Below are 25,227 nucleotides of genomic sequence, written 5' to 3' on the forward strand. Positions count from 1 at the left end.
CAGAGGATGAGATGGTTGGATGGCATCACCGACTCGATGGACATGAGTTTGGGCAAGCTCCGGGAGTTGGTGAAGGACAGGGAAGCCTGGCATGCTGCAGTCCATGGGGTCGCAAAGAGTCGGAGACGACTCAGAGGCTGAATTGAGGATTGAGGAATCGAATCCTGCTAGGGGTCGGTCCAGTGGGGAAGACCCCTGCGCTGGTTCCCAAAGGGTCGAGCCCCTCGTTGCTTGCGGCCTGAAGCGAGCCCCACCATCCCGGCGGTGCTCAGACCCTGCGCCCCACGCCTGGGCGGCTCCCCTCTGAGGCCCCGCCCCGTGACGCGAGGCCCCGCCCCCGCGGCGCCCGCTTCCAAGATGGCGGCAGCGATTCCTGCCCGGCTGTCCGGGTGGCGGTGACGACGGGCGGCAGAAGGCCAGGTGTGTAGGCTGGAGATGGTGGGGTGGGAGGCCCTGGAGAAAGGTTTGGGAGATTGGGAAGGTGAGAAGTTTTGGGTAAAGGCTGTAAACAGCCTTGAGCAAGGAGGGAGACCTAAGTGCAAGTCCGGATAGAGGCCGGTGGGCTCACTTTGCGAGGTAGAGCAATCGCCAGAGGAGGTTGGCATGGGATGAGAGGAGGCTGCTCCGAAAGAGCTGGGCTGTAACCCCTTCCAGACCGCTGACCACGCCCCTCTAGGTGAGCTAGCCCACGTTCTTCTGACAGGTTCTGCCCAGCCCTCCCTCTCCCTGTCTCATTTCATCAATAACCCTGATCCCGACCCTCGCCAGGATGGAGAAAGGTAGAAGGTAGAGGACGCCACCCGCATCCTATTGCCTGCCGCGCTCCGGGGTTGTTTGCTTGCAGCTCCCAGGTGGTCACCTCCCTGCACCTGCGGAGCTAGCTCCCATAAATGTGAAGAACGGAAATGAGCCAGTTTCCTCCGCCTCCCTGGGTTCTCTTGAGGCCACTTCACAATCCTGTTAGGACTGCCTCACCCAGATTTCCAGTAGCTGCCCTGTCCCCACTCCCCAAACAGGTTGGTCCTGTTGGGGTGGGGGATGGTTAAATACCGACTGAATCTGACACGCTATAGGATGGCTGGGGCAGAGCCGGGGACCTAGCATCTCCTGCTCCACCCCTTTTCTCTCCAACCACTTTCCCTCGCTTCGGGAAACCGGCTTCACCCTGTTCCTGCTCTCTGCCCCTCTGAGGGTGGCTGGCTATCCTTGACCACTTCTGTTCCAGCTGGTCCCAAGATTGCTGTTGGAGTGCTGGATGGAGCCTGTCTCTGTCTTTTGTTACATTTCCAATTTTATATAATGCTTCACATCTCTGCTCCCCCGGGACCTCCTGGAGTCCCCATGATCCTGAAGAAGACAGTTTGAATCTAGGTGAGTCTATCTCTCCCCCTCTAAAATTGGAAGGAATGTCCTCCAGAGAATGCTCTGGAATGGCCTTGGGACCTGAATGATGTAAGCATTCTTGGGGGTAGGGACTGAGTAGGTGGTAGGAGTGGTTTGAGGGAGGGGTGGTGGAGAGTGAAACTTAGGCTGGAAGTGACAGGTGGTGCGGCCTGCTGATGGTTACATTCTATTTCTTTTTGTATATGTGTGTGTGCCCTTGTGTGACTTTGTTCTTTTCCTTTTTCCTCTTTACCCCTGCCCACCACCTTCATCAATACCCGATGCTCTCTCTGCTGGCATGCTGTCTTCCTGTCCCCCCCAGAACTCTCCTCTCTCTCTCATCCAGACCTCAGCGCAGGATGTTGCGGAGGTTGCTGGAGCGGCCCTGCACACTGGCCCTGCTTGTGGGCTCCCAGCTGGCAGTCATGATGTACCTGTCGTTGGGGGGCTTTCGGAGCCTCAGTGCCCTCTTTGGCCGAGAGCAGGAGCCGACATTTGACTATTCTCATCCCCATGATGTCTACAGTAACCTCAGTCACCTGCCTGGGGCCCCTGTTGCCCCAGGGGGCCTTCCAGCTCCTCAAGGCCTGCCGTACTGTCCAGAACGATCCCCTCTCTTAGGTGAGTGCAGAAGGAAGGCAGAAGTGAAGGCAAGGCCAAGGTGTGGGGACAGGGGGCTTGGACAAGTATAGGACGGCAGCAGTGGGTCTTCAGACTGGAGGGTCATGGAACTGGAAGGTAGGCTAATGTTGAGATAGAATGGACTCTAACTTTGGAGTTTCGACTTGGGTTCTTTGAGCCACAGCTTTGCACTGCCTGCCCGTTTATGGGCTCTTCCTGCCTCAGGGTAGGATTAGGAGTTAGTTGGAAGTCCTGTTCTCTCTACCTGCTAACTGTAAGCTTCCAACCTTGTGAGGCAGGGGAGAGTTAAGGAACCCTAAAATAAGGCAGGCTAGGTGAGGAGCCTTCACCTTCCAGACTTTGCAAAGTTGTTCCAATGATGGGGAACTCAAGGCTTTGTCTGAGCAGGCCCTTGAGGGAGCTGAGTCCTAGAGTCAGACTGCCAGGGACAGGCCTCCCTGACCTTCTAACCCCTGACCTTGTCACCCCCCTCCCCCCGACAGTGGGTCCCGTGTCCGTGTCCTTCACCCCAGTGCCGTCGCTGGCAGAGATCGTGGAGAGGAACCCCCGGGTGGGGCCGGGGGGCCGATACCGCCCTGCAGGCTGTGAGCCCCGGTCCCGGACAGCCGTCATTGTGCCCCACCGCGCCCGGGAGCACCACCTGCGCCTGCTGCTCTACCACCTGCATCCGTTCCTGCAGCGCCAGCAGCTTGCTTATGGCATCTATGTCATCCACCAGGTACTCCCAGTCCCCACGCCACTGTGATTTTCTTTTTTATAAGGAAGCCTCAAGCAAATTCCACTCCACTCGCATATAATGGGTCTCAAAATAATTAAAAGAGGGTCAGACTGGAATGTAAGAAAGCAGCAGCTTGCACTGCTCTGCCAACACATTAGCCCCATGCTTCTTCTTAAGGATATTCCCATCGTCCTGTAATCTTCCATGATTTTTCCGTTGTTGAATTTGGAAATGGACAGATTTGGGCTAAAGTTCTGGTTCTGCCATTTGTTCCATATGTGACCATGAGCAAGACACCCAACCTGCTAAAATGAGGCAAAGAGTGGTAACCAACATACCACCTATTTCACATGGTTGTTGGGATTAAATGCTAAATAGTAGCATGTCTGTGTCAGGCACATATGTGTATTAGTCACTCAGTCATGTCCAATTCTTTGCGACCCCATGGACTTTGCCAGCCAGGCTCTGCTGTCCATGGGATTCTTCAGGCAAGAATACTGGAGTGAGTTGCCATTCCCTTCTCCAGGGGATCTTCCTGACCCAGAGAGCGAACCCGGGAATCCTGCATTGCAGGCAGGCTCTTTACTGTCTGAGCCACCAGGGAAGCCCATCTGGCACATACTGATGCTCAATAATTTTTTGTTGAATGAAAAAACAAAGAAGTTGTCTTTCTCTTCATCCTCTTTATCCCGTAACCCACTTTGACTTCCCTCCTTTCACGTTTATGCTTCTTCTCCATGCCACCTATAGACCTAGTTGGTCCTCCTCCATTATCTTCCAGGCTGGAAATGGAACATTTAATAGGGCAAAGCTGCTGAATGTTGGGGTGCGGGAGGCCCTGCGTGATGAAGAATGGGACTGCTTGTTCCTGCATGATGTGGATCTCCTGCCAGAGAACGACCACAATCTGTATGTGTGCGACCCCCGAGGACCTCGGCACGTTGCTGTTGCCATGAACAAGTTTGGATACAGGTAGAGGGCGGGAGGGTACTGGAAGCAGGGTATTCCACCATCCAGTGGAAGAAGGAGGGATGGCTCCCAGAAGATATGTGGAATCCAGGGCTCTTTCTCTCCCTAGCCTCCCATATCCCCAGTACTTTGGCGGGGTCTCGGCGCTCACTCCTGACCAGTACCTGAAGATGAATGGCTTCCCCAATGAATACTGGGGCTGGGGTGGTGAGGATGATGACATTGCTGCCAGGTGAGACTTCTTGCCACCACCCTCTTCCCCAACCCCAGCCTGGATCCCCGTCCTCTAAGACCACCTCTAGCCCTAGTCTTTTAACACTCATTTAGCTCCCTGGTCCTGAACGGTGCCTATTCCTCTCCCTTATCTTTCAGCCTGCCCGGGTCAGGCTTTGCATGCTGCTCCCCCTTCTGTCATCCTTCAGTCCCTTGGACCTGGTTAGTAACATTCCCGGGAGAGAAGACAAGATCAATACAATCAATCCCAATAGTATCATGGGATTCCAGAGCTGGAAAGGGGCCTAGAGACTGTTTAGTCCTGCCTCTGCTAGGATTGCATCCAAACCACTTCCTGCAGAGCTGAAAGAGGAAAGGCTCTGCTCCACAGAGTCCAGAATCACGTTTTTTTTTTTTTTTTTTTTTAAATAAAGGGCCTGTGCCATTGGCATGATGCCAGCTTATTTTTAGCATGTGAAACATTTTGACCTTCAGCCTCAGCTGACCCAATTTCATATGTCATTTGACTATTTGGGCTTGATAGGCTGGGCCCCTTGCCTCTCCTCCTGCTTTGTCCTCTGGGATGACATCTCTGTGAATTCTTGTCTTCTGTATGTGTGTAAAGCACCCAGCAATTTCTAAATGTATATATTCTTTCAGTACCTTCGGCAGCCATCCTCATTCTTGCTTCTGTGTATCAGAATTGGAGTTCATTTCTTTCCAGGCCCCGATTTCCTGGTTCCACCCTTTTCTTAAATGTAGGTGGGGGGTAGGAGTGCAGCAGAGCTGAAGCTGCTCAGCCACTAATCTCAGTAAGAATTGCTGAACTTGGGTCTGTGGTTCCCAGTCTTGTCCTACCTTTTTTGACAGAATGGTTCCTCTCCCTGTCCTTTCCAGACAGCAAAGGCAGCTCCTGGGAGCCATTTAGGAAACAGGTGGGAGGTGCAAACCTACCCCCGCCAATTGTTTATAGGCCCCAGGGTGCCTGCACTAGGCCCTGAGGATTTGGAGACAACCAGCTTTTACATTCTCTTCTGCCTTTCCTTCTTTCTGTTTGACTTTTCTGTTCGCCCTTCCAGTACTTGGCCCTTTGTCGAGTTAGTAATAGTTATTCTTTGTGTAAAGAAACATGCAATTCCTTCCTTGCTGGCCTTAGCTCTTCTTGCTCACCTGTCAGCAGCTTTCTTCCACTCCGGATCCTCCAAGGTACCCTCGCTTTTCCCATAGGGTTCGCTTGGCTGGGATGAAGATCTCTCGTCCCCCCACATCTGTGGGGCACTATAAGATGGTGAAGCACCGAGGAGATAAGGGCAACGAGGAAAATCCCCACAGGTAGGATGGGAGGGTTGCCTGGGATTTATTAGTGAATCCTCAGGGCTCTACACCCCAGCCAGGCAGCTCCTAAAAGTTTCTAGATTCCTGGCTGTTCCTTTCCGGGTCTTAGTCTCCGATCTCTAACCCTCAGATTTGACCTCCTGGTCCGTACCCAGAATTCCTGGACTCAAGATGGCATGAACTCACTGACATACCAATTGCTGTCTCGAGAGCTGGGCCCTCTCTATACCAACATCACAGCAGACATTGGAACTGACCCTCGGGGTCCCCGGACTTCCTCTGGTCCCCATTACCCGCCTGGTTCCTCCCAAGCCTTCCGTCAGGAGATGCTGCAGCGCCGGCCCCCAGCCAGGCCTGGCCCTCTGCCTACTGCCAACCACACAGCTCCCCATGGTTCACACTGACTCCTTCTTAATCATGAAACTGAATCTTTCCCACTTTAATCATGAAACTGAATCGGAGGGGTTACATTTTCCCCACCCTCAGCTCCTCACTGCTCTTAGAGGGATGTGGGGGAACTGAACTTCACTGCTGTGCTGGGGGCAGGGGCCTCTCCTCACTGCTGGACTGGAGCTGGGCTCCTCTGGCCCTGGGGGTCTCTCTTTCTAGGGTCACCTGCCAGGGCTTATGACTGTGAATCCTTGATGTCACGACTTATGTGATGACTCCTAGGACTCCCCTGCCCATGGGGTAGGAGCAGGGCTGGACCCCAAATCCCTTCATCTTCCATGGAGAGAAGAGTGATCTGGCTTCTCCCGGGACCTCTGTGAATATTTATTCTATTTATGGTTCCCAGGAAGTGTGTTTGAAGGAAGCCCCTCCCTGGGTACTTTCTGCCAGTAATGGAGTAGCTCTCTCTTTTGGACCTGGCTCAGGGGGCTGGGATTTTGATATATTTTCTAATAAAGGACTTTGTCTCGCCTCTGCTCCTGCTTTCTGCATCCCAGGCACTCTTTGCCTATCTTTGCTCACCCACCCCCACCTTCTGTCCTTGGATGACAGAACAGCCAGAGCAAGCCAAGCTTTAGAAACTTTTATTTTCATGGGTGAGAGAACCCCTGCCACCAGGGGCAAGAAGGAATGGGAGCTGAGGATCAACTGTTAGGTTCTGTGCCCAAGACACGGGCTGCTGCCTGACGCCCACTCTCTATACAATCATTGACAGCAACCCCCTCGTAGGAGGCCCCGGCCAGGGTCAAAGGCAGCTTCTGAGCAGCCAGGAATTGGGCAGCTGACTCTGAAAGGAAAGATAAAAGGAATGTCACAGCTGGGGATCTATTTTCATGGCTCTTCTCAGCCCAGCTGCTTTCTCAACTTACCCAATTTTTGCCAGTGGCCTAATGTATACTGGGGGATAGAGTTCTGGGGAGAGAAAAAGGGATACAGGGAAAACATTATTATTGATATCCCAGGCCTGGGTGCTACGTTCCGCGGGGTCACAGAGTCAGACACGACTAAGTAACTGAACAACAACAGGCCTGGGTAGACAGTGACAAATGGATCAGTCCCTGCCTCCAAGGCCTGCCTCTACTAGGTAGCTGAAGAGTGTTTACCTGTGTTACCAACTCACCTTGTGTAGATGGACCAAGCAGTGACTTGGTGGCTCATTCAGTCCTAATTGAGTGGCAGCAGCTTTCTCTGCCTCCTGTTGGAACAGCTCCTGAGATAGGACACAGCCCCTGGCTTCTAGTGTCTGTAACCAGGAACCTCCCAGCATCACCTAAGGAGGGAAGATGGCGCTGACCAGCCTGGCCTTACTGCACTGGGGCAGAGAGGAGCCCTTTGGAAACCCCACTAAGCATGGCCACTTCTCTCACAGTCAGTCTGAGGCCTGGGGTGCTCCCATCCTGCTCAGGGAAAGCAACGGAGTCATACACAATTCCCAGGATGACTGGATCTTCTGAGGATGGCACCAAATGTCCAAACCCCTGGAGGAAACAAAGAGACTGGGTCAGGAGGGAAGGGTTCCAGCTGAGCCCGTGTCTGTCTCTCTCCTTCTGGGTCACACCTGCACAGGCAGACGAGCTCCTCGGTACTGCAGATTCACCACAGCCACAGACACCGCAGTGATGGTGCTCAGGGCACGGGCCAGCGGTGCGGCCTCAGCAGGGAGCAGCTTGCTGAGCACTGGAGGAGAGAGCAGCCTGCCTCAGGAGGCATTCCCAGGGCAGTTTTAGCCACCGTCCTTAGGATAAGACCCCTCACAAGGATGAGCAGTTCAAGGGCATGGTATGGTCCTGTTGGCCCAGGAAGAAGCTAGGTTGCCTCACCCTGGCTGGGGAAGGGGAGGGTGGCTATCCCATTACCTGAAGCTGGAATGGCACTAATAATGTGGTCAGCCTCCAGGCTGCTGTCCCCTAGAGACACCTGAAAGGATGAAAACATTAAAAGATGGAAATCATGGGAATTTTGCCTCAGTTTCCCAGCACCCAAGTGGCAGGAGAGAGATTGGATGCTGACTCAGGATGAAGAGACTAACTATGTAGTCAGAACAAAAAACATCCCCCTGTTACTCCAGTAAGTGGGCCAGACGAAAGCCAGTGGGCCAATTTGAAATGTTCAGTGGACCTGGGTGGGTCTTTCCCTTAGGGGGAGCCACTTATATATAAGCACTACTTCTATCCACAGATCTGGATCAAAAGGTCTTGGAGGAAGGTCCACAAATAAGGCCTAAGAACCTGAGGTAGCTCATATTTAAGCAGCTTTTAGGACAGAAGAAAAAGAGAAACTCCAGTTCTGGAGTTGAAACAAAGATGACAACTCTTAACACACAGGTTCATCACAGTCCAGGCGGCTCTCCTACCTTCCAGCGCCCTTCTGCCTGGAGACTGAGCCCACAGACTGGCTGGCCTTGGAGAACACTGACACCCCTACTAGTCAGGTGAGCGTTCAGGGCCTGGGGCAATGTCTCCATCCCTCCACGGAGTGACCACTGGCTCCAGCGCTCAGCCCGAGCTTGGCGAATAAGTGCTGAGTCCAGCTGTGGGCCCCGGCCTGCAGAGGAGGAAGCAGAGAAGAATCATTAGAATAGCACCCCTTGCCTCCAGTCCCTCACTCTGGCAGTCCTTAATATCTTCAACCCTTGAACCAACTGCCCCCTCACCTGCCCCCAGCAGCAGCCCCAGTAATATGGAACGATGGGTTTGCTCAGCTTGGAAGAGACTGGGAAAGCAGGACCTGATGCTGAGCTCACGGCTGTTGCCTGCAAACACTCCACGGCAGAGACTGTCCATGGCTAGAGACGCCACCTTAAGGGTGAGACTAGGATTGAGAGGCCAAGGAATACACTGTACTAATTTCCACTAATCCCTGCTTGGTAGGGAATGGAGGCAGTATGGGTTTACTGGGAAAGCAGTCTGGCTACAACAGATGGGACGGGAAGGAACTGAAGGCATTCACCTCAACACTGAGTTTGGGGGGCTACTGGGTATGAAGAGAAGAGGGCATGTTCAGAGGCTACAGAAGAGGCCCTCGTGGTAGACTTGCAGCTGGTTCAGAAGGGGAGGGATTTGGGGGCTTCTGGGTGGTGGTACCTCAGAACCAAGGCGGCGCTGGGCAAAACTGTGCACAGTCTCATCAGGGTCTTTGCCACGAGGGGTGGTCAAATCCCTCAGCCCAGCCCAGAACAGAGGTTTGGAGAAGGGAGGTGAAGGGCGGAGGAGCCCCCTGTATGGAGGAAGGCACAGTGAAAAGGGAGCTCTGATTTACCTCCCCAGCTCCAGGGGATCATTTCCATTCATTTGGCCCCTTTTGCTGGGAGGGCTGACAGACTGGGAGATGAGGAAATGGAAGGGGTGTGAGGATACGGGCAAAGGAGAAGGACGGCAGTAAGGAAGCGATAACGTTACCTGATGCCAGACGGCAAGGCATGCAGAGCACCACCAACATACAGGAACCTGTTCTGCGCAGCTGGATGGTCTCCCCGGACAGGCAGCACTTCCGAGTCCAGGCCAAGCTCAGAAACCTGCTCTCCACACGTCCTCAAGAGGAGGATATACTAAGGAAAGGGCTGGCCACCAAACCCACTTGCTCCCCTTAACTCTCTATCCTCTAGTGAAGGCCCCTCCGCAATCTCTCCTAAGCATTCCACAAGCCGCTCACCAGGAGCAGGGTCCGGGCTCCCAGGGCTCCCGCCGGCCGAATTCCTCGAGGTCCAAGTTCAAAAACAGCACCATCTGGCCCTCGTACTGAGCGGATCCAGCCTCCCAGGCGCTCGCTGCCCTCCACCAAGACCACCTGAGGACAAGAGGGAGACGCTGCAGCCTACGGCCACAGCCGCGGCGGCAGAGGGGTCAGGAGAAGAGGGGGGCGGCGCGTTCGCTCTCGCGGGAAATGGGAGAGAAGTGTTAAAGGCGCTCCCTCTGGCATCGTGGGGCACTCACCTTGGGGGGACAGGGGGCCCGGCTCAGGTAGTAACTGGCGGCCAAGCCGCTGATCCCTCCGCCCAGCACGACCACGGTCCGGCCCATGAAGAACCCTGCGGGTGAAGACGCACTACGGCCAGGGTGACCGCAAGCACCCTGCTCTCCAGAAAACCTGCGAGCTCCGCGTTCCACCCCCGGCCATTCGCTGCTTTCGGGGAAACCTAGAGCCGGCAGATGGGGTGGTGGAACTCCGAGGTCCCCTCCCAGGGCCTAGGACTCACCCACGAGGGGAACGAGAAAAATGAGGCGAAAGGAGGAGGTAGAGGTCTCAGCGCATCACCCCGCCGGTGTTCCGGGGGCGACAGGGGAGGTGGATAAGGGCCACACCCACGCTATCTGCTCGCGCAGGGCTCGGGGATCCAACTGGACGCCGCGGTTCTGTGGCGCGTTCCCTCCCACCCCTCTCCAGGCCGAGCGCTTTCAGCCCGCTGCCTCCGCCCCCAAGCTTTTTGGCCTCTCCGACTCCCCGTCCATTCTAGTCTCGCGGCCGCCCCAGCCGGTAGAAGGCGGTTCTCTGAAGCTGGAGATTAACTGGTTCGATGCCGGGTTGGAGGGAGCGGCCGTTTCCCGCACGGCCCTCCCTTCAGGGCTGGAGCGGCGAGAGCTGAATCCTGGTCAGCATTCTCCAGCTCGAGCTTCCCAGGCCCCACCTAGGGTGAGAACCCTGGAGGGAGGGTCCCATGAGCTCTGCTTGTAGGGAGAGTAGATAGGGACGCTGGAGGCTGGTCCGTGGGGAGGTGGCTCCATAAACAGCTCCTTGATGTTAGCAACAGCCTGGGCCTGTGGGAGCTAGGGCGGCCTGGCAGCGTACCGTGTTTATCCACAGGGGTCCCTGGGTACCACGCTCTCGGGAGACAGCGCCCTACGCTGGCAAAACCCGTGGACCCCCGTGCCCGCACTCCCGCTCCGGGATTCCTTACAGCTTCCCGAGTCTCAAGTTTGCCTTCCCTCTTTTCCTCCCAATGTAAACCTCGGCTTCTACGTGTCCTGGTCCCACACCCCTATCCCCACCCCACGGCTCTGAGCGGGCCCCCATCTGTTCAGATAGGGAACTGAGTCCCAGGAAGACTCCCTATTCGGCCTAGTTCTGTATCTCCACACCCTTAAAACACAAATACAAACAAGGACATCTTTTTTTTTTTTAAATAAATTTATTCACAAAAAAAGTGAGACTGTAGAGGGTCTGGGGGCTGTACACGGGCGGGGGCCTGTGGAGCTCTGTACACGGGACTGGGAGACAAGGGAGCCTCCAGGTGAAAGGGTATTTTTTAATAAAAAAAATAACGGGAGGTACAACCACCCCCTCCCCCCTCCCCGATTAAAAAGACACAAAAATAGACGTCTCTGAGGTAAATGGGGAGCCTGGGGGCTTAAGGGTGTTGAAAGGGTTTCACAGGCACCGGGGTGGCTCCTGCATCAGTTGGTAAAACAGCACGTAGCCCTCACTGGATGCCACCTGGTTTTCACTGACAGGGGAGACACTAGGAAGAAGGGACACGGGGAAAGAGGTGTGACCAGCTCTGCGCACTCCTGCCTCCCCACAAGACCAACCTCACAGCATCCAGGTGGTGATCAGGATGCCAGCCCCGCCCCCCGCCCCCGGCACTGTGCTCTCCTGGGGCTTTGTATTAGGGAGGGGTGTCAGGGCTGCTGTGGGAACTGGGCAGGAGTTGAATAGCAGGCTCTTCTCACCGAGAGTCATTGTAGACATGCCAGCCAGTCTGGCACCGGCACAGGGCTGTGTAGTGGCCGTAGTGGACGCTGCCCGAGTGGTTGCAAAGGGCATACAGCTGGTACACGGGGCTTCCTTCAGGGTTGGAGACCACCAAAGCCTGCAGTCAGAGCTGTGCCCCGTCCCGCTCCCTCCCTCCCCTTCACGGAGCTCCTCAGCACCTTCCCTGCCGCACTCACCGGCTTTGTCGCTGGCGAAGTCCCCTAGGCTCAGTCGCTGCAGTGGGAAGTCTACACCTACTGAACTCTTCTTGATGGAGCCTCGAGAGGCGGAAAATCGATTAAGATCTAAGCTCTGGTTAAGGAGAATTTGGGAGGCAGAGGGCCTCTGAGGGGGGCTGAGGAGTTGAATGTTGTCCACCACCCTGAACACATCTGGGGAGCATGATGGGGAAAGGTGGAGTGGCAGGCTTTTCCTAAGGCAAACTGAATTCCCTAATGTCCAGCTTCTATAAACATGGAAAATGTGGGAAAAGAATGAATGGGAGAAATAATCTGAAGATTAGGATACGGAGCACGAGAATTCGGGGGAATCTTTGTACTGTCAACTTTTTGGTACTTCGTGTTTTCTGCCGACATCGGTCACACACCTAAATAAATGTCAAATAATGTTATAAGGTTAATGTGTTCCTCACCTCAGTCGGCTTTTCTGGCATCCTGACTCATACAAATTCACTGTGCTCTGTATGTACTTCTATATCCTCTGGGCCGCTGCCCTCTGCCCTGGAAGCACCAGGACATACCTGAAACTCCTTTACAAACCCTGACACGTGTTATTCTTCATACTCAGGCACCATGCAACCCCTTTTACACATACGGAGCTCCCCCCCAGATTTCCCACCCTTACTATGTCCCTTGTGAACCCCCACATACTGGGGCATTCTCCGATTCTAGCTCTTCTTCCTTGGTGAAAAGGTTGAAACAATCTCGCAGAGACACCTTGCCCCCAGCAAATCCTTTCTGGGGGGAAAGGGGAGTGAAGGGTCAGCATGGTATGAATTTACTTTTCCAACTCTTCTCAAGTAATCCAAGCTTCATTTCTGCTCCAGAGACCCACAGGGTTCCCTCCCACACTAGGGGTGGGAGGGTTGCGTCAGAGAACCCATGTCCAATCCACCCCTGGAATCTTCTGGAATCCCACCTTGGGGATGGGCAGGGACAGGTCACAAAAAACCTCGAAGGTCGTGGAGCGATACCCACAGGCCTGGCACTTGAGACAGCTTTTCAACTGGCCCACAAACAGGTCTAGATAGAAGCAAAGGGGCAGGAGAAATAGTCACTGTGGGATACCTAAGGTGCTTTCTTAGAATCCCATCTCTTCCCACCCCCGTACCTAACCTTTCCTTTCCCACCACCAACACTCCTCACAAACCCCTAACAACTTTTCCACCCACCCAGTCCTGTTCCCATACCCCTCGATAGTATTGATTTTTTCTGCCAAGCCTGCACCGCCCCCCTACACACACTTTCCCCCATCACTTTGTCTTATTCCATACCCACAATCTTGCTGTCCTCTCTTTCCAGGTAACGCTTCCACATTAGGTTGGCTCGATCGTCATCGCTACCACAGATCAAGGAAAGTGGGAAGCGTCCATGAGACAGCAGGAATGCTGGGCACTCCCACCACCACTGAAATGATCCACAAAGCCTGTACCCCACCCCCTCCATGCCCCAGCTCCTCTCTATTTCAAGAGTCAACGGAGTCCTCCTTCAGAGGACTTTCTGGTGAGAGGAAGACAAAGGAATGTAGACAAGGGAAGAACATGCCGTCTTCCTCCACCTGGCTCCAAACCCCTTTTGTACCTTATAAATTAATTATCCCCTCCTCCGTCAATATGGTGACAGCCACAGCACTATCTTCTGCTTCCATCTGCGCCCCTCAGCCTCCTCATTCCTTCTTCCTACTTCTGCGCTGCTTCACAAACCATTTTCTGAACTATGTATTTCCTTGGACCCTACAGCCTCAATCTTGACTGACTCACTTCTATGAAGGATGAATGCTGCTGATAAACTACTGGGGAGAAGAGGAAGGGGAAGCAACCTTACCTTAACTCAGGTTCTTCTAGCAGAGCCCCTCCAAGGCGGGGTGGGGGGGGAACAGGACTACTGGCCAAGATTGGTGGAGCCCGGCGGCCTCGGCGGTTGATTTCGAGGTGTAGCCGCTCCATGAGGAGCTTCAGAAACTCTTGGGCATCCTGCTGGCTGCAGCCAGACAAAGAGCATGGGCAACTGACTCCTTCCTAGTCCAGTCACCAATCTCTGCCCAGACATCTGTCCCCACCTCCTGGATGAAGAGCATCTCAAGGCTCAGATGAGGCTGCCAGAGCTCCCTACCCCCAGACAAGGCCAGAGAGAAATCCCATACCCTCCAGCTCTCCCACCTGTATCCAGAGAAGGAGGGAACGTATTTCTGGAAGACAGCTCGGAATCGAGTAGGATTCACAGCTTCACAGGAATCAGGGTGCCACAGGGCACCAATCACATCTGCAAAGGCTATTAGGATGGGAGTGGGGAAGGGAAACAAAAGTTAATGACTACAAGAGGGAAGCAAGGGGAGGCCCAGAGGGTGGAAAACAACCTCTAGGAAATGAGACACAAGGAAAAACAGATACAACTGCCAGCTTTCAGGCTCGGGGTCACCGCCACTGGCAGATGAACCTACACGGGGTTGGGGAAAAGAGGACTTGAAAGAGGGGAGCAGGCGTTGTTGCCTTACCTTCAGTGAGCTCCTGGGCTCGGCCCCCTCCGGGCACCTCTTGACGGAAGTCCCTTCGCAGACAGAAGTCCCGAAGAGGCCGGGTGCTACTCAAACACTGTAGCACAGCATTCAGGAAGCACTGGGGAGCAGGAGAGACACAAGATGCCTTAGGAGAACTTCAGTGCTGTCCTTCTCCAAGTTTCCCTGCCCATGCCTGTCCTCAACACCAGCCCACATTCCTGTTAGGAAGGATGGAAGAATGGCTCTCACCGTGTTCCCCAGATTGCGGAGGCCAACGTGACCAGAGCCCAGAAGCAGTGTGTGATGAGCCTGGAAGGTCAGTACAGCACAGTCAACAGGTCCCTGTATACCCTACCTGGCACTTCCACCTTTTCACAGCGTGCTGCCCACTGCCTTCCCCGTCCCATCCTTCACCCTCAAACGCTACACTTTTTCTCTCAGTGAGTATCAGGGTCTCCCTACCTCGCTGGCCAGGAGCAGTAAGCCCATCACAGCTGAGTGTACCACGGTCTCAGCCATGGCTGTCCCATCCGTTCCCCACTTACTCCTCTGCCCAGCTAGCCGGCGATGCAACTCCTGGGGCAACTCCCCAAGCACTGGCATGGTTGCCCAGCTGCTCCCCACCCCCACCTTGCTACCCGCAAGGCCCCCTCCTGCACCCGTGGCCCCTTTCTACACCCTCTCCTGATGGCTCCAACTGCAATGAGCCTAGCTCACTTAGCTTGGGAAATGGGCAACCACATTAGCTCAGATGTTCTGAGCCCGCCCCTCCTTGGCTCCAGAGATTAATTAAACCTAGACAAGCATCCTAGGAGAGAAGGCACAGCAAGGGAAATTAAGGGCCTGGGGACCCAAAGAATTCCAAATGGTTGAGTTAATTCCTCGGAGAATGAAATGGCAAACCATGCTGGGGAGACACAGACAAGCCCAAAAAGGGTCTATGAGGCTCGAGGGTACTTAAGTAAGGGAGAAGAGAGTCCACACTACTGAAATGAAGGGGTGAAAAAGGAATTTGGGGGAAAAGGAGAAAGGAAAGCCATATGATGGCAAGAAAGCTGGAGGCACGGAGGAACATGGGCATGGAAGGCCACGTGTGCTGGCGAATCCTCACCATCTTGTCATCAGAGTAGAAAGGTTCAGAGGGCCGGGCAGATATCACGTGGAAGGAGCCATGGGGAGTAGGGGGCTCTGTCCGTATGCTGAACAAAGTGGGTGGCCCAGGAAAGCCCCCGAGGCGGCGGAGAGAGGTGCTGCGTCTCAAAGGGGGTGGCTCAGGCCGAAGAGCCAAGCGACTCAGGGCAGCCCCTAGTTCTCCAGTGCCACGGTGCCCTCCCAAGGCAATCCCCATTGGACGCAAGTCCCCACTGCTCACAGACTTGGAACGGGCTAGGTTGGTCCTGGATGGGAGAGGCAGAGCCACAGTTGGGGGTGGTGAGCCAGGCAGGGGAACTCCATGATCTGCCCGAAGTGGGCCGCTGGGACGAGGGCCTGAGGTCCGTCCCCGTCCCAGCTCCAGTTTCTTGAGCCGTTCCTCAGGGGGACCTGGCCTAGGAGGCAGAGGTCGTAACATGGGATTTGGCCCAGGGGCTGGATTTCGGCGCTCCTTGCTCCGGGCCCGGGAAGCAAATGGTAGCTTGGATCCCACTCGGGGCTGGATATTAAGAGGTGGCTCTCGGGTCCGTCCCAGGCGGTGCTCAGAAGCCTGGGGCATTGTGGACACCACAGGCTGGACCTGGGAGAAGAAGACAGGGTCAACATTTGAACATGGAGGGAGGTGGGAACCTAGGCTACCAGAGCTGGCTATATGCATGGAGGGCAGGACCCACATCTATCATATCAGTCACTGTATCCCCAGTAGCTAGCATAGTGTTTGGCACGAAGTAAACCCTTAGTGACCACTGAGTAAATGAACGAATGAACGATAGCAGTCCAGAGCTTTGATTCGACATTCCTTACCCTCTTCCTGCAGAATACAGATTTACTGGAGAGCCAATGAAAAGACAGTTCCTATCTCGTCTGTCTTTATAATCTAAATGTTCGTGGAGGTCCCCCATACTTGGCTAGTCAAGTGGGATGTGCTCTGGGTCATTTAGAACCTCTGGTCAAACAGGGGTGTGGGTGCAAGTATAAAACAGCCCCAAAGACAGCATTCCATTCTCAAACCTCTGCCCCTCCGGGCTGCAAATGAAGCAGATTAAAAGGGTGACTTGCGAATCACTCCCTCCCCCCGCCTCTGAGCTCCAAAGTGATGTCGGGGCTTAGGGGCAGTGGCGAGCAGGGAGGACGAACAACTAATTCCCTGACCCTCAAGCGCTGCACCTCGCCCACCACAGCAGGTTTCAACCGGGTCCGCCCCCCTCGAGGGCAGAAAGGCCGAGGCTGCTGATTGGCTACGGGGTCCAGAGGCATATTCTCCACGATCCAAGGATGCTGGTCCCTCCAGCCCAGTTCTCTTAGGCCTGCCAGGTCCCCAGCGGCTTTGCCTTTGTGGTGGGCGATCTCTCGAGTCTGGAGCAGTCTTCCCTCGGAACCCCCCACGCCATACGCCCCGGACCGTACCTGTCCCCGAGTGAGGCGGCGGGGGAGGCCAACCGGGGTCAGGCCTCAGCTCAGGGCCACCCCCTACTACCCTCGCGCAGCGCCCCCGCGGGCCCGGCTGCAGCTTTAGCCGCAGCTATTGCCCAGCTCTCTCCCGCCGCAGGGGCCGCCGCCATCTTTGTTGGTCCCGCCCGGCCACCGGCCACCGGCTTCACTGTCTCTCAGAGCGCCTGCGCACCCACACAGAAGCCACCCACCTGCATCCTCGGCGCTTGCGTGAACCCGCCCCTTTGGCTCCGCCGCTGACACCATGGAAACAGCCAACTTTAGGACCGCCAGTTCCCAGCTCTGCCAAAAATTTTCTTTAAACCACCACTCCAAAGCAAGTCCCTAAACTACAGAGTCCCATAGCCCCATCTCGTGGCCTTAAAGGATAGAAACCTGACAATCGTTGTATGGTTCCCCGGCTTGCAGCACAGACCTTCCCAGGGAGCAAGGATGCGAATGCAGGGTCTGGGTCCAGCCCACAGACCAGAAAAGTATCCACATAGGGATGGGAAGCTCCCCGGAGGGCAGGGAATGCTGGCCTTGCAAAACCAGTCCTCAGTCATCTTGCAGGCCGAAGCAGGAGTCTCCCTGCTAAAGCACATGTGCAGGTTTCGGCAGCAGGGACAGCAGTCAGGATATCCTTTCATTCTGGTCCAGACCAGAGCTTCCTCCAGTTCCCCCTCCCTCCTGAACTAGGATGGTCGTACACGTGCCTTGGGTGGTAGCCTGCTGACTCTTAGGCTACTCACCCACTATTACAGCCACCAATGAGAACCGCAAGCCACCAGAGAAAGCAGCTTTTATTGATGAGTTATCTCCAGAAATCAGAAAGACTATGTACCCACTTTTGGTCACCCCCTATCCCTCCAGACCTCGCAGTGCTCCACCTAGGGAAGGGCTATAAATTGCCTCTTGGTTTTTCAAGGCCCTAGTCTTTCCTCTTCCTGTGTAGCCCAATGCTGTTTTTTTTCAGCAGTTTCTACTGCAGCTACTTAGTAACAATTATGGGTGAAAGGGTGTCGGGGGAAGCAGTTAGATGAGTAAGAAGAATGATGCACAGGAAAACAGGAACCGTAGCCTATCAAAGGTCCCTCTGTCCTGCCTCAGTGGCTTGATCCTTCATTGGCTGCATTTCTCTTTATGCTGAATCACTCCCTTCTGAATCAGATCGGGGATTTCCACTGCCAGCCATGGTCCCAGCTGCAATACAAGTGAGACCCTGTGAGATTACTACCAGCCAGTCAATGCCTTGTATTCCACCAGAAGCTCCTTCCTAGAGATAGTCTAGGAGAACATACCCAAAGGAAAACACTGTTATTCCATGTTTACTCTCACTTTTCTTATATCACTCAGGACCAACCCCCTTCCCCTCTTATATACCAAATACTCCAAACTTACCCCCAGAGCCATGAGATGAGCTAGTCCAAACTTAGGCACATTCCTGGCCCACAGAGGCTTAAAGTGATCGGTCAGGCATATTTTGCCACCCCTATGAGAGGAACAAGATGATCAGAAGGTGTCGACATGCAAGGTACACCATAAAGCAAAGCAGATTCTTGAGAGCACAGGAAGACAACTGGGGATCAGAACTGAGAACAAGGTCATCTAAGTGCTTTGCCCAGGCTTGGCAGAGGGAGATGTGGAATTTCTCTAGGTCTGCAGATTCTGGGAAAATTTCTGTCTTGGAGAGTTCTTCACCAAGGCCTTCTTTGACCTTATCCCATCTCCTGTTCAGTCCTACCTGTACATCTTTGCTGTTTTTCCATCTAGTTCAGGTACTGCAATTTCTGGAGCTGTAGTGGGATATGTGATAGGAATCTGGAAGAATTACAAGGCTTTAATATGACAGAATCAGAATAGAAAGGAACTAATCTAATCAGATAGACAAATTTCCTGGTTGAAATGAAAGGTTCTGTAAACTCCCCCAAGCAGCAGGTATACAGCAGGGTTCTGGACATGGAGATGAGTAATTAAAACTTATGCTTGTTTCAAACCTCATTAAGATTTTCCCTCCCATTTAAAAAGTTTTCTTTGGTCCCTCCAAGAAAGGTTAGCTCGTTAACAATCACCTAATCCCTCGTCCTCTCCTAACCTCCATTAACTACCACTCCATCATACTCACATCAAACTCGATGTCAAACTCATATTTGAGGAGGTCATGGATGTACCAGCATTTTCCAAACCACCTATAACAGAAACCAAACCTCAGTCCAATTTTCCCATTCTCCTAATACTCATATGACATCTTTTTGGCTTAGGTGACCAGCCTGGGAGACTCATAGGTTGGGAATTGGGAACTCTGGAGTTGTTGGAGTGAAGACTAGAAGGGGGCAGGAAAGGCCTTAGAGTGGGTTGTGGGACACCAGAATGCTTAAGCTACGTAAGATCCCCACCGCCACACCTCCCGAGCGGGTCTGCCTACCGAGTCCCTTCTTTGTTGGACTCCAGTCGGAACCAGTCATTGTCCGCATTCTTGTTGTTCTCCACATACTAAAAGCAGAGAATGAGGTCTGAGGTGGGAATTGGGGCCAAGGGCAGTACGCCTTCCCTCAAAAGAAGTGTGATTACTTACTCCCTTAGTATGTTTACCCAACTTTTCTGACATAAGTTGAAGTCAAAGCCATATTGATAAGTAGGGTACTTGTGCAGAACAGAGAATAGAATGCTTGGGTTCTACTCAATTTAGCAGGCACAAAACACTTTATGATGTTGCCTGGCTTTTCTTCTCACTTCTGACAATGTCAGCCACAACTCATTGTACGGCATATTCCTTCCCAAGACTTCATTTTGTCCTGATTTTGACTAGCACTCATATGCTGATGACTTCTAAATCTTTATCTTTAAACTAGAGCTTTCCTCAGAGCTTCAAAGTCTATATCCAAATGTATACTGAAATTTCTACCTTCATTCCACAGGTACAGTTCAAACTTGGCAGTGTCAGTTTCCCGCTAGTCCTTCAGACTTGTTTCTCCACTGCACCAATCTCCATTGGCAGTATTAGTGTTCAGTCACCCAAGCTAAAAACCTGGAAATCATCCTTAAGCCTCCTCCTCCTTTACAAACCAATCGTTTCTGATATCCTGCTGATTTACCTTCTGAATATCCTTCAAGTCTACCACTCTTCTCTCTCTTACCATAACTGCTGAGTTTATATCATCGCTTTTCTTTTGCCTGGATTAATGACAGCCTCCAAACTTCAGCCTTAGCCCTGCCAATTCTGTCTTCCTCTTTTCTGCCAGTGATTGAGCTAAACCCAAACCTCATCATGCTGCTCCTCTGCTTAACACCCTTTAAAGGAATCCCAATGCCTCCAAGACAGAGTTCAAGTGCTTATATCTATGTATTAAGTCTTATCTACCACTCCCTGCCACACCTTGATGCTCTAACAACTCTGAACTAGTTGTGTCTTATATGTCATGTGTTTCTAGCTTCCATAACTTTGCTCATGCTGTTCCTTTTGCCTTGAATGTTCCTCTCTTAGGCTCGTTTTTTATAAGGCTAAGTTATGTTTACCCTTTCAGTCTCAGCTCAAGCATTGCCTCTTCTAGGAAGCCTTCCCTGCCCCGACCCAAGCTAGATTTAGGTATCTCACCTCCTGCTTCAAAACATCCTAGCAATTTCTCAGATTCCTTCTCCCTCTTTCTCCACCTCATGTATTATAATATATGTTTCTGTCTATCGGTAGGCTCCACTTTATTCGGCTTTGGATGCCCTTCCTAGGTACTAGATGTACATTATATTTTAAATTTATTTTTTAGTGAATACATGCATCAGGAAACCTTTGAAACAGACAGACACCACCGCAAGGAAGTCAAATTCTCTTTCCACAGAAGGGAGATCAGCAGAGAAAACGGTTCATTCCTAACTGAGCTCAGCTCCTCATCACTCTGCAACTAATACCTACTTTAATTTTTCGCTCTAACATGTAGTCCTACCTTAGGACAAGTGAAAGAGCGGAGGGACTCAAGCCCGGACTTAGGGCTCTAAGAAATCCTTAAGACCACCATGTCCCCTACATCCAGGAGAGTAATCACCTGGGGCCAGAAGGCCACGTCATTTTCCTGGGCCGCGTATCCCTAAAATAACTGCTGCTTTCAGGAAGAAAATCTGGCCCCACCGTGGTTCCTAACTTAAGTCTCTTATGCCTCCTCCCCACCGCGGCTCCTTAAGTCCCCCAGCCCCGAAGTCATCCAGTATCTTTGAATTTGTAAGTTAAACTTTAAAACCGGAAGTGGATTCCACACGGAGCCTATTCCGATGAACACCTGATTACCCGCAACCCTTTTACCACGCGGTTGACAGTAGAAGCAGAACTGACCCGTATAAGAGACTGATATTCCTCCTTGAGTCTCTGCACCCACAACTCCCGATCTCGAGGTCCGGCGTTGGTCTTCAGCACCGGGATCTCAGACACGACACGCCGGGTGGCCTCGTCCGCCATCTTAGACCAGGGCACGAAAGAAATACGGAAGTGGTATTACCTGTAGTTTACATTCAGGGCGCCTCCATCTTTACTATGGGAAGATGGGGAGTTGGCTGCCTTAAAACTTCGCTGAATGCGATCTTTATTTTCTAGTAACGAAGACAAATTTGTCACCGGATCACCTGCTTGTGGGTGCAACGAGGAGAAAAGAATGGAAACGGATGACTCTGTCCTGAATATGGCACCTATCATTTAACTGCAGATTGCTCAAAGGGTGACTTCCGCTCATGCTCAGAGACGTAATCTCAGAAAACCCTTCTGGACACTTGAAGAATTGTTAGAATTTCAGGCACTGTTAGGCGCTCTTCTGGTTCCTGTCATCCTAAAATGCGCGAGTCACCTGTTTGAGCTTTGATTAAACTTCCTTAACTTCCTTGTAGTTAGGCTGAGGTAGCAGGGAGCCACTGTAGTCATCCATTCAGTTCAGTCGCTAAGTCATGTCCTACTCTTTGTGACCCCATGGACTGCAGCACGCCAGGCCTCCCTGTCCATCACCAACTCCCAGAGTTTACTCAAACTCATGTCCATTAAGTTGGTGATGCCATCCAACCATCTCATCCTCTGTTGTCCCCTTCTCCTCCCGCCTTCGATCATTCCCAGCATCAGGGTCTTTTCAAATGAGTCAGTTTTTCGCATCAGGTGGCCAAAGCATTGGAGTTTCAGCTTCAGCATCAGTCCTTCCAATGGATATTCAGGACTGATTTCCCTTAGGATGGACTGGTTTGATCTCCTTGCAGACGAAGGGATTCCCAAGAGTCTTCTTCAACACCACAGTTCAAAAGCATCAAAAGTCATCCATTAGGAAGGTATTTAACTCCTGAAAGTTATTGGAAACCATGGAGAATCAAAGTATATGCAGTCTCAGCCCTTAAGAGTTAACACAATTGAATTAGAGAATTCTTAATAAGTGCCAAAGTTGTTGAAAGGCCACTAGAAAACTTGCCTTCCCCTAGCCTAGTCATTTTTGGGTCTGGAATTAATAAATCTAGAAGGGAATCATGTCTCTTATCTCCAGTGCATGGCATACAGTAGGTACCCAGTAATCCTTTTTCAGAATTTTGTATCTTCCAGTTGGTTTTTAAACAGAAGCACATTATTTTTGGCCTTAACTTACACATCTTGTTTGCAGCATTAGTCATTGCAACCTTTAGCTGTAATTTTGGATCAAACCCTATTAATAATGAAATTCTATAGTTTATCTACAAATTTACTTTCTTATGGCTGAAACCTCCAGTACAATGTTGAGAGCAGACACCCTTGTCTTGTTCTGATTTCAGGGAGGAAATCATTGTCTTTCTTTTTTAAGTATGCTGTTCTCTATAGGCTTTTCACGGGTGCCCTTTATCAGGTTAAAGAAGTTCCCTTCTCTTCCTAGTGTTACAGGTTTTTATCGTGAATGGGAGTGTTCCCCACTCCCTGAATGCTTTTTCTTTATTCACTGAGATGATGATGTAGTTTTTGTCTTTTATTAGCATGCAATATGTTTCTTTCTTTAAAATATTGGATATTGGATAAGGCTAAGGCAAAGCTTTGTAGTATCTCACTAGAGTTTTCTCTCCTAGAGAAATAAAGATTTATTCCATTTTGAGTGTGGGCTTTGTGGTGTGGTAGAGAGCAGAGATTTGGAATGAGGCATGCAATTTGATTGTCATAAGAATTTGGAGAAGGAGGAGAGAGAAATAGGGAAATGTAGGTCAAATTGGATGCACAGTGTTATAAAAAGAATACATTCTGAGGATTTAATGTACAGCTGGCTCAGCGGTAAATCCACCTGCAATGCAAGAGACTCAGGTTTAATCCCTCGGTCAGAAAGATCCCATGGAGAAGGAAATGGCAACCCACTCCAGTATTCTTGCCTGGGAAATCCCAAGGATAGAGGAGCCTGGTGGCTACAGGCCATGGGGTCACAAGAGTTGGATACAACTTAGTGAGTAAACTACCACCCCCAGCACCGCATGGTGACTGTAGACACGCTTTCTCAGTTGCAGTGTGTGGGTGAGCAGGAGCTGCTTTTTGTTGCTGGGCACGGGCTTCTCACTGTGGTGCCTTCTCTTGTGGAGCACAGGTTCTAGGCGCATGGGCTTCAGAAGGTGTAGTATGTGAGCTCAGTAGTTGTGGCACATGAACTTTCATTGCTCCATGGCATGTGGAATCTTCCCACACCAGGGACTGAACCCACGTCCCATGCATTGCAGGCAGATTCTCATCCACTGTACCACCAGGGAAGTCCAGCCTTAAACATTCTTAACCACACGTGTGTTGACTATGTGAAGTGATGGATATGGGTATTGATTTTGGTAATCATTCCCATATGTGCTCGAGTGTGTGTGTGTGTATTCACCACATGTATATGATATATACATGCAGATGTACATCAAGCCATGATTTTAAAAATATACAATTGTATTTGTCAATTATTCCTCAATAAAGTAGGGGAGGGCCAGACTTTGGTGACTTACTTTATCTCTGTGAGCTGCATGTCCTCACCTATGAAAGAAGGATAGTAGTGTTTATAGGGTGATTTTAACTATATATGCAATCTCTCTTTCTCACTCTCTTTTTTGCTGAGCTTTTCATTTTTATTTTACTTATTTTTATTTGGTTGTGTCAGATCTTAGTTGTGGCACGTGGGGTCTTCATTGCATCACACGGGATCTTTCATTGTATTACATGGACTCTCTAGCTGTGGCATGAGTGTGGTGTCTCTTCACACATTCACATAATAGACTTTCAGGATGAAATTCACGTTAAATATATGGCAGTGATTTTCAAACTTTTTGTAATACTGGAGCTAGTTTAACAAGCAAACTCTCACTTGGAATCTCAAAATACAAAAATGATCAATGCAGAGATGTTCTTGTTCAAGTGCAGGCAGAGACCTCTAGCCTTAGAATACTTCCCCTATGGTAACGACTTATCACACTTTATTGTTTAATTGTTGTGAAAGACTGGAAACTCACAGTAAAGACTGTGTGTCAGTCTTGTTTATACAATAATACTGTGGTGCCTGGCACCAGCTAAGTGCTCAACTAGTATTTTTAAAATAAAAGAATTTCTTGATGAGTTAGGTAAGCATCAGAAAAGCTGTCTCCCTAAATCTTTATCTTTCTTTAAAAAAAAAAAAACTCACCTTATTAGACCACTTTGTGAAGCAGAGCTCATAATGCATGATAAAAAGCTGTCTCTATTGTAAGCATAGTTGCATTTCTGTCAAGTATATTTATTTTGAGAAATGGTTCATTTAAAATTTTCAATTTAGCTTATTTTTGTTTAAGTACTTCTGATAAGAGATCAGAAGGTAAGGTTGAGAAGACTGAAAGAAGCGTGTGTAGGCCTGAGCTTCATCTTTTTTCCAAAGGAAAAGCTCATTCATGCACAGTTCATGCATTTATGGAGGTCTCACTACATTTAGGCATTGGAAATACAGTAGTGCATAAGGCAGGCAGAGTACTTGCCCTGAAGGAAATTGTCCTAAAACAGCTATAAAAAGGAATTGGACAGAAATGACTGGAAATTTCAATTCTGGGAAAGGCACTGACATCAGACCATGGTTTTGATGGGACAGTACTGTTGGGTACATGAGGGTGCCCCTGAAAGTAGTTGAAAATCCCATTGTCAGTCATCATGGAGAAAGGTAGCCCTTGGGACAAAAGGAGAAATACTGTATTAGGGAAACAAACTTTGGACTAGGGGAGGAATTTAAGTTTTTCCTCATTCTGATCTTTAAGGGGTTAGTCTGGACTCTAATATTCTCAGAGAATATAGTTCAGAATGGTGAGGAGAGGGAGCCACCCTAAAGAGGATCAGTCAAGGCTGGGGTTTTTCCAGTGGTCATGTATGGATGTGAGAGTTGGTCCATGAAGAAAACTGAGTGCCGAAGAATTGATGCTTTTGAACTGTGGTGTTGGAGAAGACTCTTGAGAGTCCCTTAGACTGCAAGGAGATCCAACCAGTCCATCCTAAAGGAGATCAGTCCTGGGTGTTCATTGGAAGGACTGATGTTGAAGGTGAAACTCCAATACTT

General features: G+C 51.2%; 5 protein-coding genes across 18 annotated transcripts; 2 read left to right on the forward strand and 3 right to left on the reverse strand.

Moving 5' to 3' along the window:
* Positions 1–248: 248 nt before the first annotated feature.
* B4GALT3 (beta-1,4-galactosyltransferase 3) lies at positions 249–6,186 on the forward strand. Of its 7 annotated transcripts, none has more exons than XM_043877949.1 (9): positions 339–420; positions 704–1,016; positions 1,226–1,371; positions 1,706–2,004; positions 2,508–2,743; positions 3,525–3,715; positions 3,822–3,944; positions 5,153–5,257; positions 5,391–6,186. In XM_043877949.1, exons 4-9 carry the CDS (start codon positions 1,743–1,745, stop codon positions 5,662–5,664), a joined length of 1,191 nt encoding a protein of 396 aa, XP_043733884.1. In that variant the 5' UTR covers positions 339–420; positions 704–1,016; positions 1,226–1,371; positions 1,706–1,742; the 3' UTR covers positions 5,665–6,186. The 7 variants fall into 7 exon arrangements, with proteins under 7 accessions (XP_043733881.1, XP_043733880.1, XP_043733884.1 ...); XM_043877950.1 differs by having other exon boundaries at positions 704–786; XM_043877946.1 differs by lacking the exon at positions 704–1,016 and having other exon boundaries at positions 249–420.
* A 92-nt stretch (positions 6,187–6,278) lies between these two features.
* On the reverse strand, positions 6,279–10,094 carry PPOX (protoporphyrinogen oxidase). 6 transcript variants are annotated; one of them, XM_043877938.1, is made up of 13 exons: positions 9,906–10,094; positions 9,643–9,737; positions 9,362–9,496; positions 9,109–9,224; positions 8,794–8,926; positions 8,364–8,508; positions 8,064–8,254; positions 7,567–7,627; positions 7,269–7,387; positions 7,078–7,188; positions 6,831–6,980; positions 6,580–6,622; positions 6,279–6,497 (listed from the first exon to the last, which is right to left on the reverse strand). In XM_043877938.1, exons 2-13 carry the CDS (start codon positions 9,727–9,729, stop codon positions 6,355–6,357), a joined length of 1,434 nt encoding a protein of 477 aa, XP_043733873.1. In that variant the 5' UTR covers positions 9,730–9,737; positions 9,906–10,094; the 3' UTR covers positions 6,279–6,354. The 6 variants fall into 6 exon arrangements, with proteins under 6 accessions (XP_043733873.1, XP_043733874.1, XP_043733876.1 ...); XM_043877939.1 differs by having other exon boundaries at positions 9,643–9,754; positions 9,906–10,082; XM_043877941.1 differs by lacking the exon at positions 9,643–9,737 and having other exon boundaries at positions 9,109–9,240; positions 9,906–10,079.
* LOC122677733 lies at positions 9,926–13,468 on the forward strand. 2 transcript variants are annotated; one of them, XM_043877952.1, is made up of 2 exons: positions 9,926–10,339; positions 12,940–13,468. In XM_043877952.1, the coding sequence occupies exons 1-2, from the start codon at positions 9,926–9,928 to the stop codon at positions 12,955–12,957; spliced, it is 432 nt and encodes a 143-aa protein (XP_043733887.1). In that variant the 3' UTR covers positions 12,958–13,468. The 2 variants fall into 2 exon arrangements, with proteins under 2 accessions (XP_043733887.1, XP_043733886.1); XM_043877951.1 differs by lacking the exon at positions 12,940–13,468 and adding an exon at positions 10,511–11,120.
* On the reverse strand, positions 10,829–17,369 carry USP21 (ubiquitin specific peptidase 21). 2 transcript variants are annotated; one of them, XM_043877936.1, is made up of 13 exons: positions 16,930–17,369; positions 15,246–15,866; positions 14,384–14,443; positions 14,132–14,252; positions 13,797–13,908; positions 13,462–13,617; positions 12,912–12,976; positions 12,557–12,660; positions 12,289–12,375; positions 11,927–12,005; positions 11,596–11,703; positions 11,377–11,491; positions 10,829–11,165 (listed from the first exon to the last, which is right to left on the reverse strand). In XM_043877936.1, exons 1-13 carry the CDS (start codon positions 16,933–16,935, stop codon positions 11,075–11,077), a joined length of 1,725 nt encoding a protein of 574 aa, XP_043733871.1. In that variant the 5' UTR covers positions 16,936–17,369; the 3' UTR covers positions 10,829–11,074. The 2 variants fall into 2 exon arrangements, with proteins under 2 accessions (XP_043733871.1, XP_043733872.1); XM_043877937.1 differs by lacking the exon at positions 12,289–12,375.
* A 133-nt stretch (positions 17,370–17,502) lies between these two features.
* UFC1 (ubiquitin-fold modifier conjugating enzyme 1) lies at positions 17,503–21,431 on the reverse strand. The gene is made up of 6 exons (XM_043877953.1): positions 21,039–21,431; positions 19,143–19,210; positions 18,843–18,906; positions 18,462–18,538; positions 18,119–18,209; positions 17,503–17,920 (listed from the first exon to the last, which is right to left on the reverse strand). Exons 1-6 carry the CDS (start codon positions 21,159–21,161, stop codon positions 17,840–17,842), a joined length of 504 nt encoding a protein of 167 aa, XP_043733888.1. The 5' UTR covers positions 21,162–21,431; the 3' UTR covers positions 17,503–17,839.
* Between the last annotated feature and the right edge of the window lie 3,796 nt (positions 21,432–25,227).

The sequence above is a fragment of the Cervus elaphus genome, chromosome 20 (assembly GCF_910594005.1).
Source record: "Cervus elaphus chromosome 20, mCerEla1.1, whole genome shotgun sequence".
In the NCBI taxonomy this organism is placed as follows: Eukaryota; Metazoa; Chordata; class Mammalia; order Artiodactyla; family Cervidae; genus Cervus; species Cervus elaphus.